This window comes from Suricata suricatta, chromosome 10 (genome assembly GCF_006229205.1).
Source record: "Suricata suricatta isolate VVHF042 chromosome 10, meerkat_22Aug2017_6uvM2_HiC, whole genome shotgun sequence".
Classification (NCBI taxonomy): Eukaryota; Metazoa; Chordata; class Mammalia; order Carnivora; family Herpestidae; genus Suricata; species Suricata suricatta.
In genome coordinates, this window is record NC_043709.1 from 130,672,578 (window position 1) to 130,684,993 (window position 12,416).

Sequence of the window (12,416 nt, forward strand, 5' to 3'; positions counted from 1 at the left end):
AAAAAAAAAAAAGTGGTTTTAAATAGACTCCAACCCAGACGCTTACTAGGTATTTGTTGAAAATGTGACGGCAACACTTTAATTCTAAGTTATAGCTTCATGAATTTCCACCGCCCTATACGAGGGGTCCATAAACAGCCAAACTGTTCAAGAACTAAGGTACCTATTTTCTTCTCATACGTTGGCTTTTCAAATGGTTTAAAGAAATAGTCCGACTTTGCACATGTATTTCACAGCTAACCTCATAGGGAGAAGCTAAGGCACCTATTTCAAAAGTGAGGCAAAACAGGTTGAGAATTAATTAGGGATGACTATTTCCTCAGAAATATTCCAGCAATATGTTGGCTCTCCGGTCTCGTTCTGTTTTTCTAGACTAAACCCTCCCTCGCATTGCTGTTCTATAGATCATACTTTCTATGGATTTTATGTGAAGTCAAAAAAAAGAAAAAAAAAACCCAAAACCATGAAAACACACGATACTGCTCCAAAGAAGGAACTGAATCATCGCTATGTTTCAGATCCATCGCACCATCTTCTAGAAGTATCTTCCAATGTTCAATCAAGGGACAGAACGATAAAAGGACACCTCTCTGAAGAAGTAGGAGCAGAAACGCCAGTAACCCCACAGTACCTGACACACAATGCAGCTGTGTGAGTCCCGAATTTGGGAGTTTTCTATGTGTGCACAACACGTCCCCCCATCCCGCCCCAAGAATGTCAAGAATTTGAACTCTCTCTTCTTAAGGTGAAAGAGCACAGACTCAGATCTGTTCAGGAAGAAAAGAGGTGGTGGGTCCTGAGACACTGAAAGCACACAAGCAAACCTCCCGAATTTAGCATGGCAGGGGAAGACGGGACCCTTCGGTACCTCGAAAGTGGCTGGAAACAACGTCCCGGGTGCGGGTCATTAATCAGGAGCCAGTAAGATCTCCAGGGTGCAGCTCAGTAAGTCTCTAACTCCTTTATTTCAACATTTAGCCTTAGGTTTAAAATATTTGCTAAGAAAGCAGAGAGGCGATTAACAGAGATTTCAAAATGTGTGCCACGGTTACACATTCTGCCAACAGAGTAAAAGGAAACTATACAGCGTAAGTTACAAAAAAAAACGGTTATTTTCGTGTTCCGCAAACATGACAATAACCCCTCCACTGTGGCGTTAATTCAATTCAGCAGGAGGAAAGGGAAACAGAGATGAACACAAGCGCCAGCCCCGCGCCTTCACGTCTTGCTGAGAAGCAGGAGGCATCTGTCCGCTGGAGTCCGCTGGTGCATCTCCACCAGTTAATCTTCCCACTGCTCCTGCCAGGCCACCCGGGGGGGCCCCCCGGGCCAGCAGGAGGGGCCACAGCACACTGGGGGACACAGAAGGTACCCCAGCCCGCCCCCACCCCCCACCCCGGCTGGGAGAAAGCCTCTGGGCTGCAGAGAAGGCTCCAGAGATGCGCAGCCGCCCAATGGAAGACCTGTGGACTCTCTGATCTCCTAGCAAATAACTTAACATGTTTGGGTTTTGTGTCTAAATTAGCGAGAGCTACCAGGTCCTACGAGGGCTCGGCCACCGCTTTAATGCGATGCTATTTGCTTGTTTTCAAAATATTTTCACTTTCCTGTGTATTCTTACAGTATTATTCCAACAGCCCAGATGAAAGGCAGCGGTCACTAACACAGAACAGGACAGGGCGCTGACAGTCAGGCGGCCGCTTCGGGGCCCCGTCTGTCCAGCCCAAGTCGCAGGCATGCACATTGGTAGCTCAGAGCACAGGCTGCGGGGTGCAGGGGGGAGGGGGCAGAAGCTGCTGTACCCTTAGAAGCTATTTAATAAATATCATCAAGAAACAAAATGGAAAATGGACCCTCTGGAGCACAACCACCTGAGGTCAACCGAATATTGTCTAGTTTATTCAACCGAAAAAAAAAAAAACACAAGAACTTGAGAAAGAAGGAAAATATTAAAACAAAGAGTAGTTCTTAACACTAGCAGTAAATAAATTTGTACAACAATGCAGTCTGTATAATATGATGAAATAAATCTACATCTTTTCTTATTTTGGTGCTTTGAATTATACATACAAACAACAATTACAAGGAACTCGGTCGCAAAGCGTGCGGGCCGGAAAAGGCTTCCTGAGCCCCCGTCACGGCGTCGTGTGAGCGGTGACCCTGCTCACCGGGGACTCGGAGACCCTCCTAGCCAGAGCGGCCCGCCCACAGCTCTGAACAAATGATTTGCCTACGACTTTTTTCTTTTTTTTTTTTTGTTTTGTTTTGTTTTGTTTTTTTCCTTTTTTTTCTGTTTTTTGTTTTTCTTTTAATGCATCAAACAACAACGGCCAGTGAAAGGAAACGACCCCGGCCGCGGGTCCATTTGAATAGCAGACCTAGTTTCTTCTCCATTTCCGCAGTCGATTTCCCCCAAATTCCTTAGAACTCTCGGCGTCGTCCATGCCTTTCTTACAGCTACCCGGATTCGGTCAAGTCTTCTTCGAATCTACAGCGTGTCTTAGGATATAAGTTATATGCAATGTTCAGCACGGCTGCTTGCTTGCTCATTTGTTTTCACAGCACTAGAGAGACCCTGTTAAATAGTGAGGAGGAGTCTGAATGGCTTATTCACAAATGGGATCCAGATTCAGTGACCGAGAACACAGACTCCACAGCGAGCGCCTCTGTGAAAGTGGCAAACGTCCTTTTGCTTTCTGCCTTCCAAAAACATAAATCCGTCGGCTTTCGGCTTCATGATTCTGCTCCTGCAAAAATGCACGTAGAAGGGGCTGGAGGGACTCTCGCCCGGAGGCCTCAAAGCGTTGAGCAGCGATCTAACCCATGGCGGTGACCATACTGGACGGGTGGTGAGGTCCGAAGGAGAGGCTGGACGGCGGGTGCATGGGCGTCGGGGTGGTCAGCATGTGGCTCGAGTGGCTGAAGGGGGAGATGTGGCTGAGGGAGGACATGTGTCTGGAGAGGGCGGCCGGGTTGAAGGAGCTGCTCTTGGGGAAGTCCTCCAGGGTGTCGTGCACCTTTTTGCACTTTTTGGATTTGCTAGACATTTTCCGGTTTCTGGTTTGGATGCCTTCCTTCTTCATAGTCAGGGGTCTGTTAATCTAAACAAAGATCAATTTTTTTTTTTTTACACTTTCTGGCTGGCTCTGAAAGGGGACCGGGCTTTCGCACTGGCCCGCGGCTGCTCTGACCGCCCCGCACCGGGGATCTGCTTTGGGGGGGACCCCTTCCTCCCACCCCTTCCTGTCCCCTTCCCAGGGACCCTGAGTCCCCCAGCTCCTGTCTGTGGAGGAGTGCTGCCTGTCAGCCTCCGTCGGTTTCAGCAACCAAGAGATCAGGGTAAGGGGTCCCAGGCAGAGGGGGTCTCTATTTACGTTTGTCCGCACCAGTCACTTGGAGGGAAATCTGTCTCGGGAAGCTGCGTTCCTGGGACCATATTCTAGGGACCCACCCATCTGACTGCATGTCGCTGGTAGCAGAAATATAACTTGTCTTATTTCCTTGACTCTCCTTAGAACATTTCATGAGCACAGGGGCAACCGACGCATCTTCAAGAGGGAAACAACACTTTATCTCCTTATCCAACATGTGTGCCACGACCATAAAACCACAGCCAGCGCGCCTGACCCGGAGGGTGTGGGTCGTCCTCAGGGGCCCTGAGACGAGGCTACACCCCTGTTCAAAGTACTTCTCAGTCTCCTCCCTCTGCCCGGCTGTACCGCAGGAAGCGGCGTGGTCAGATCGTCCCCCGCACCCTGAAGGCTCGGGGTGGTGTGTCACCGCAGCGCGCCCCCCAAAAGGTAGCCTGTCGGCCCTTTACCAGCAACTTCCATCACTGAAAGCTGCCGTTCCTGCCCCGTTCTGGCTGTGCGCGTCTACCTAGACCGACGGCCACCCAGCCCCTGGCCAAGGACCTGACGACCACTTTGGGGCGCCATGGGGACACCCCCTGCACCCTGAAAATTGTGGAGCAGGAGTGGGGTCCAGGGAGGAGAACGCAAGGCCCGGCCCTGAAATGTCTGCGGCCGGTCTCAGCACCGAAGGCAGCACACGCCATCTCTCTCTTTTTGAGAAGCCTCTGTTTTGTTTTTAAAACACATTTGCTCGGTGGGCTGGGGGGAGGGGGTAGAATCAAGAGGGGACTTTACAGAGCCTCAGAGAGCATCCCCCACAAGGAGTCAGAAGGGGATTAAACTCAGCGGCAGAGGTGTGCCCCACACAGCAGACCACACACCCGGCCACGCTTCGGGAGAAGGCGGCAGGCCAACCCGAGGAGAGACTGCCGGGGTCTCCGTGGTTCCTGAGTCCTTCGGGAAAAGCATCATCTCCCGCCCCGGCCCTCAGGACGGAGAGAGACAAGACAAGTCGCTCCCTCTGGTCTCTTGGCTCCAGGACCTACCTGATGGGCTCCCAAAGCTAGAAAAGGAACCGTCAAGGAAAAGAGGTTCCAACAGTCCAGAGAGAAAGGCCCTCAGCAAAGCTTCTAGAAGCAGCAGACACGGCTTCCTGAGGTCACCCTGAGGAGGGGCCCAGCGCTGCCACCCGATCCCCCCTCTCACCAGGAAGGCAGGCGAGGTAAAAGGTCATTGCCAAAAGAACATCTCAGGGTTCCTTCTTCAAAGTGACAGTCAAGATAGAGACACAGCCGACAGAGGTGATAGGAATCTACTCCATATCGCATCTTCCCCCAAGATAATGTCTAGACACACAGCTCCTCACTCTGATATCTAGACACACACAGCCAGATATCTAAATATAATATCTAGTTACACAGCAGCCCAGACCCAGATAACTAGTCGCAACACCACCTGGAGACACTGATCCCGAGATAGGTAGTTATCGAAACACCTAGATAAGAAGACGCGGACCAACTCCTCCCACACGCGCACAGGTGTCCAGGTGGGCATAACAGAACACGATGCCATGCGAAGGCTAATAGATGAGAATCCCCTGCCGTTAAATACACATCAATTGCCTTCTTCTGTGAGGCCTTGCTAAACTGGAGGAGGCAGAAAAAACCACACTCGCTGCGGAGCAAGCGTCTCTCCCAGGAGTGAGCAGTACGAGGGTTCCCTGACGGTCCCTTGATTTGAGGAGCAATCCATCTCCTTCAGAACTTTCTGTACACTGGACACAACTGAGACCATATCTCGTCGTGGCTAAGTCATCGGAGAAACTTAAAGCCGGGTAATCTGTCGTTCCTGTACTGCTATGGGAATAGGAAAGACATGTCTGTATGCAGGCCATGAACTGAACTCGGGCACGTTCTGAATCGGGAAAGTGTTAACTTTCCCCCGGTCCCTAGGAGTCCTGATGCCGCTGATGTCCCCGGAAGGCCTGTGCTCAGAAATCAGTCCGAGCCCAGCTCTTCCGTTCCACCAGCCATGTCCGTTTGCACAAGACACTTGGTTCTCTGAGTCATAACTCCTTCGAGTCAAACGGAAATAGAATAATTTCTGCTCTGTCTACATCATGGGACTAGCTGAGGCTCCAATGTAATCAAGAAACTTGAAAGTTCTTTGAAAACCATGAGCTATAGCCAAGACAATCGGAGAGGCTGGGCAGATGACTGGCTGGCCCATAAACTCTGATGCCCCGAATCCTCCAGATTTTAATCACAGATCTGTTTATCTCCACTGCAGTGAGCGAGTGAGTCCCCAAAGTGCAAACGGAACTAGGGTTTCATTGCTAATAAACAGGTGTGCACGCCAGTCCAGAGTCTGGGGAACAAGGGTGCCACCCTGACTCCACGAACCTGAGCAGATCTTCCCCCCCACCCCCGACTCCCAGGTCGGATGAGGGGTCCACCCAGAAGGGCAGGGCGCCCGCCATTTCCCCCACGCAGCCCTGGCCTCTGCCAAGATCACACCGGCAGAGACGCTCTAGGGGAAGGAGAGCAGAAGAGGACAGTGTGAGAGCCGGGGGAGGGAAACAGCAATTCTTTCTTTGGGATTCACTACACTTCAAGCGTCACTAGGTCCTGGCCTGTCAGCCAGAGTTATTTCAGGGGGAAAAAAAAATCTGATTTTTTTTAAGGTGAACATATTGCAAAAGGGGGGGGACCCTCAAGGGAAAGAGCAGAAACGGCCCACCGAGCCCAGGTGACTGACTGGCCATCAGCACTCCGCCACCAAGACACGCGAGAGGAAAGGAGAGGTCCGCCCCCCCGCCCCGTCTCTGGATGATAAAGCTCACCCTGACGACATCTCCCAGACGCTTCATTTCACATCGTTTACATGGAGAAGCCGCTGAAAATGCACAACATCGGCCACACGAGGCTCCCGCCCCTCCAGTCACAGAACTGTCCCCTGTCCCAGGACTTCTGGGCCGCGTGCCACACTTCTCCCAGATTCCATCTCCCTTTCCTGCTCACTCTCTTGCGTGCCCCCCGTCTCTCTTTCGTGCAAAGAGTGGAAACTGAGAGGAAACATCACGCGATCACTGTTCTCCCAAAGGGAGACGGGGATGCCCGGAGCAGGCCACCTCGGCCGTCGGGTCGCCGCATGGCACAGCGGGTGGTCTGTGCAGACCCAGGGCACCACGGCGTGCTCTGCCCGAGCTCTCCAGTGGCCGCGCTGTGGGCAGCCGCTTCCCTATTGCACTGGTCACCCTAGGCGGAGGCCGGTGTGGGGCCCAGAGGAGGGAAGGGGGGGGGGGCACCCAGGGCGGTGACGGCTCCGGCCCGTGACACTTACATTGTGCAGCTTGTAGTACAGCCCGCAGGCATTGCAGACGGGGTCTCCGTTGGCGTTTCTTCTCCAGAGAGTGGTCGTGGTGGTTTGACAGTTGGCGCAGGACGTCCCTGCCCTTCTTGCTGCCGACTGGGAGTGGGGGCCGAGCGAGAGAGCGAGAGAGGGAGAGAGGGAGCAGGTAAGATTAAAACAGATGTTAAGTGTGTTTTCAGAACTACGGAGACAGACTAAAAAACAAAACAAAACTGTCATTGAAATCAAAACTAGCAAGTGGCCCACATGAAAGTCACGAAGATCCCTAAAAGCTGCCTCAAGGAGAAGACGGCAGGCGATCGGCTGGCCTGAGCCCGGGTCTGTGGTCCAGTGGTCAGCACGTGGCCCGCTGCTCCCCGGGGTGCGGGCCGGAGGGTCCCGGAGTTCACGCCACCTCCCTGGGCCCCGGGTGTTTGATTTGTATGGGTGCCAACGCGGAATCCACCTGATTCGTTTCTATACTGGGTTCTCAGGATGGGGGCAGGGGTCTCTGTCAAGGGCAACCACCAAGAAGAGTGATTCTCCACGAGGCCACTGGCCATCACAACCTCCTAAGAGCAGAGGAGAAGGAAACCCAAACGTCGAGAGCCACAGACACATCCCAAGTGAAGAAATGCTGGATTAGAAAGAGAACAGAGGGCCAGCACCGTGGGAGAATGTCCACGCGGGTGTGCACGTGTGCATGTGTGTGTGCCTGCGTGTGCATGTGCACATGTGCGTGTGCTCATGGGACCTTGCCCACTTAGGAGGCACCAAGCAGGGCACCCAAGCCCCAGACTCACAGGAGCCCATCCTTCCTGGTTGGGTCCCTCCTGGGGACCGCCACCCTCATTCCCCTTCGGTGACTTCCGGTTCATGAGACAAACTGAAAAGCACGAGAAATTCTGCTCGTGGACAGGAACCCCCGCCCGTCCTGCTGTCCTTTCCCCGTCACCTCCGTGCAACTAGGTCTTTCCTACTGGCGGCCCCAGGGCGGGGCGCTGCGGGGCAGGTATCACCCCCGCTTGGATTTTAATCATTCGATTGTGTCACTGCCTTGTTTCCTTGAAGAGGGTGATTGCTCTTTCACTTTTTGACGCGCTTAAATTAACAAGGGTCTTATTCTCAATATCCACGCTTTTAAAAAAGTATTTTTTTAGCTCAGAAACTTTCCAAAGAAAATGAAGTTTAACCTATTACCTCTGTCTGTCAACCTCTCACCCGCCCATCCCCCCCAATATAAAAAGAAAATTTTAACTGCAGAAGTATTCCCTGCTCTGGACTCAAATATATTGTCAAAGTGCAAGAGGAAGAGCAAGAATTCAGCTATCAGTGATCAAGAAAATCCTGGCATGTTTCCAAAAGCCTGGAATACAACCACAGGGATCGTGGTGTGCTTTTCCGTCAATATTTCGTCGAGCAAAACGTTAGGCCAAACGTTTGCAGCTGCCAGATCCGGAAGCCCGGGTGGGAATTCTCAATTAACCACTGAACTGTGCCACAGACACGTTCCTGTCCGCTCGGAGCCTGGGGCCTGCTTCCGATTCTGTGTCTCCCTCTCTCTCTCTCTCTCTCTCAAAAATAAATAAACCTTACGAATTTTTTTTAAAGAACTCAAAAAAAACCACGCTGATCTGTCATAACTGAGAAAGCTCCACTTTCTGGCTGCCCATTTTGGAATAATTCACCACAGTGCTGGAGGACCCCTCGGGCCCCAGCTGTCCGTGCCCACCTGCCTCCATGCAACCTGCTGAACTGAGTCACAAACAACCTCTACTCACTCGTCTGCTCTCGGGATGGAAATGATACACAGAATCAGTGCTAATGACTCTGACAACGATGCTATCATGTGATTATTACTATCTTCCTGTACTTTCTTCTTTAAAAGAGATACTCAGATAGAGAAGATTAATGTCTGCCCGGGCACCAGATTTCCCAGCTCAGCAACTTTAAATGCGAGCTCCAGACAGAGGCTCCTGGTGGGAGTCCTTCCCCATAGACGGACAGTCACATAAATACAAGCAGGCTCAGAACGCGACTCGGGGCCACAGACTGGATGAGAACTGATACGGAACCTCTAAAAGCCACAGCGTTTGGCTGACTAGCGGGAGACCAAGTACACCAATAAAGCAAGCACGCAGCCAGCCGGCAGATACACGGAAAACCTGGCGACACCAGACAAAAAAAATACCCTACGGACCTTCTCTCCGGCCATTTCTTCTCTTTCCTGTGTGAGTTCATTCAGTGTCAGACACGCATCAGACAGAAGGGCTAGCTCCACTATGGGCTGGGTGGTCTGCACCGATGCAAAGGAGCCAGGCAAAAAGAGCAAACGGGAGAGGCAGAACCGGCGCGAAGGAATGGGAAACACAGGAAAGAAGAAAGAGAAAGTTCTAGGTACTCAGAAATCAAAGACATCTAAGGACAGAAAAGAAAAAAAAAAATAGATCTGTATCCTGAGTAGCTCTCTGGAGCTTATGAATTCTATGGAACTAAAAAGGTAAAACCACCCAGAAGAGATGATTAAGAAAGAAAAGACACTTTGAATGTGACAGCCAATAAACTCCAGAATTACAAGCAATTATTACTCAGAGGTCTGGAGACTTATGAGAGATGAAGGAAGCCCAAGTTCTATAAAATGCACGTAGACCCTTCCTATGCAGTCTGCCCAGACAGAAGAAACCCCAAGAAAATGTCAAGGGTGCTCTTGCTCATTATTCAGCCCATCGTCTGAGACTTTACACCCTCTTTTTCCTTTCTATTTTTTTTACCTTAAAAAAAAAGTCCAGTTATGGTGATGGTACCGCGACTTATTTTAACAAGAAAGTTTTTGTTGTCAGTTTTGTTTCTTTTCCCCTCTTTCTTTTTTTCTTTCTTTTTTTTCTTTCCCTCTTTTTCTTTTTCTTTTTTTTTTTTTCTTACTAAGGCCAGGTTTTGAGTGATTCAGAACATTCTTTTGTGGTGCGATCACATTCATTCTGTGCTAACACCTCCAGCCATTTTTTTTTCAAACACGTCTTGTTCTGATACGTTCAAACATCTTGATGTTTAGGTTGGGGAAGCCAAGTTGTTGTTTATGAGTTATCGCCAGTGCTCAGATATCCGGCAGCTTTTTCCTAGGAAGTTAGCTTTGCACATGAGAGAAAGGAAAAAAAAAAATACCCAAGTGCACGGGGACTAGTCGGGGGAGGTGGAGTATAGCTGGAGAAAGGGGGCAGAGATCAGAAGGAATCAAGCTTAGAGACCAACGACCACCAAAAATTAAAGTCACGTGGGCATTTCCATCCCTAGAAAGTTTTTCCTTCTGAAAAGGATGTGAAAGGTGTTGAGTTGCACTAAAATCTGATGGCGACGACAAATAATTCTTTGAAAAGAATGCAGAGGATTTGTTTCCTGCCCTCCCCAACACACACACACACACACACACACACACACACACACACACACACGCACACGCACACACACTTAGAATTTGATGGATGCTACTTTATCCATTAATCTGCGTGGGGAAATTCCCCTCCTCCCCTCTCTACTTGGTGAATGTCATCACCACAAAAAGCATTTTGATCTCTTGACTGTGGTTAGGTTATCATTTGCCAAGCCTGCTTTTATTTGTCTGTTACCTACACTTGCTATTCAATCCGAGCCTGAGGTACCAAAGACAAGCTTACAAATGAACTTTTCCTGTTAGTTTTCTTTATAAACGCTGGGCGGTGCCAGGTTTTCTCGAGTAGTCCTAATGGTCAGGAAATCTAAGCAAGAAAGAAGCAGGGGATTAGAAGCTCTCACCCTACCGATGGTAGTTCAAAGGGGGAAATAGACCAAATGTGACAGGAGACCGAGAGGCAAGACAGGAACCACACAGTTTTTCCCAAAGGAATTAGCTGTGGAAGGTCCTCAGTTCTTAAGACCCCGGAGGAAGGGCAGCTCCACTAGATTCGCTGGCCGAGGCCTGTGAAAGTCAGTTCATGGGCCCGGTCAAGCTTCAGGCACGGGCGCACGAGACGCAGCCATGGCACTACGGAAGCACGGAGACTGTGTTCACCACCCAGGAGGCCTGGCACTTCGGGGCAGGTCCTGGATGGTGGCCGGCATGTTCCACCTGCGTGCTACATGTCAAGGTCACCATCCTAGAAGCTTCAGTCCCTTGCTCTGCTCCCCTGACAGCTCTCATGCCAATCTTTTAGGGATCTGAGCACCAGAAAGCCAGCATCCTTAGAAAGTCACAGCATCCAAGTGACTTAGGAAACGTCAAGATGAAAAAGAGAGAGAAAGGGGTGCCAGGGTGGCTGAGTCGGTTGAGCGTACGACTTTGGCTCAGGTCATGATCTCGTGGTTCGTGGGTTCGAGCCCTGCGTTGGGCTCTGTGCTGACAGCTAGCTCAGAGCATGGAGACTGTCTTTGAATTCTGTGTCTCCCTTTCTCTCTGACCCTCCCCTGCTCACACTGTGTGTGTGTGTGTGTGTGTGTGTGTGTGTGTGTGTATGTATCTCTCTCTCTCTCAAAAATAAATAAAACACTAAAAAAGAAGGAAAGAAAAAGAGAGAGAATGAGAGAGCTTTTCTGTATGTCTAAGTCAAGAAATAAAAAGGGGAGGGAAAAAACAAAAACCTATCCCAAGCAAACGGACATGATTTTGAGCGCCCTGCCAATTTCCTGCAGAACGCTCTCTTTCCTGAAGGGAGGAAATTAAAAACACACAATGGTTAGCGTCAGATCAGCGCCTCCTCGGGCGGACTCACCAGCCTTCGCTTGGGTTTGATGAGGGGTCGGTTCTGCCCGTTCATCTTGTGGTAGAGCCCACAGGCGTTGCAGAGGTAGTGGCCTGTGCCGTCGCGTCGCCACAGCGGGGTCGAGGTGGCCCCACAGTTAACGCACTCCCTGCCTTCTGGAAACAAGACGGCACATAAGTCACTTACGGAGAGTAGACACACAGAAGACGCTGACAGCGCTCGCTGGGAGCCAGGGGGTGAAAGTAGAATCCAGGACCCTTCTCTCTCTCTCTTCTCCCTTTTTTGGGGAACTTTCCTACCCCACCTCCCTCCAGGGGGCCCCAGGTGGACCAGAGCCACCGCATGGCCCTGACCACATTCAGCCCCGGCCCCAAGAAGTGGCACATGAGGCAAAGGCAGCAGGGCCCTGCTCTGGGACTGCCCGACTTGACCAGAAAGATCGGCCCCAGCCAAGGAGGAAGGCAAATTTCAACTTGAAATCGTTCCCTGAGAAAATTCTGAGTCCTGGACAATGGCAGAGAGAAACATTCGACGAGTTTCCTTCAAAGGAAAACAAAGGTGCCCCATTATCATCGCCGAGTCTGTCTATATAGATTGATTCAATCACAGAGATTAGGACGGGGTGGGGTGGGAGAAGGAAAGATTAATCAATGCCTAGATAGATAAACAGATAATAAATAGATGAATGGATTGATCAATTGGCTGATTGATTTTAGGACCCCAGGCTTTTGATTTTACTTCCAATAAAACTGTAAATGTCCCTGGTTGGCAAGTAATAGATGAGGGCCCAATGGAATCCGCTCATTTCTCCCACCATCTTTTTTCCTCTCCAGAAAAGGCCAAGGTCTCCTAGAATTTTCCGGCCTCTGAGCCAGAGACTGAAGGGGAAGTGTGACCCCAGCTGGACCAGGCCAGGAGGTGTTGGAGGGAAGCCCTGCAGTCTTCAGGCAAGGCTCCTGGACCTGCAGGCAGGGGGGGG

At 50.7% G+C, this 12,416-nt stretch overlaps 1 protein-coding gene across 1 annotated transcript in view; it reads right to left on the reverse strand.

Annotated features, from left to right (window-relative positions):
• Positions 1-945: 945 nt before the first annotated feature.
• Positions 946-12,416, reverse strand: part of GATA3 (GATA binding protein 3) — a 23,382-nt gene continuing 11,911 nt past the window's right edge. Inside the window, exons 5-7 of the mRNA XM_029955591.1 lie at positions 11,447-11,592; positions 6,696-6,821; positions 946-3,101 (exon numbers count right to left, since the gene is read on the reverse strand). Of these exons, the coding sequence (XP_029811451.1) occupies positions 2,817-3,101; positions 6,696-6,821; positions 11,447-11,592 (557 nt within the window). The 3' untranslated portion in view covers positions 946-2,816. The remainder of the gene's footprint in view (positions 3,102-6,695; positions 6,822-11,446; positions 11,593-12,416) is intronic.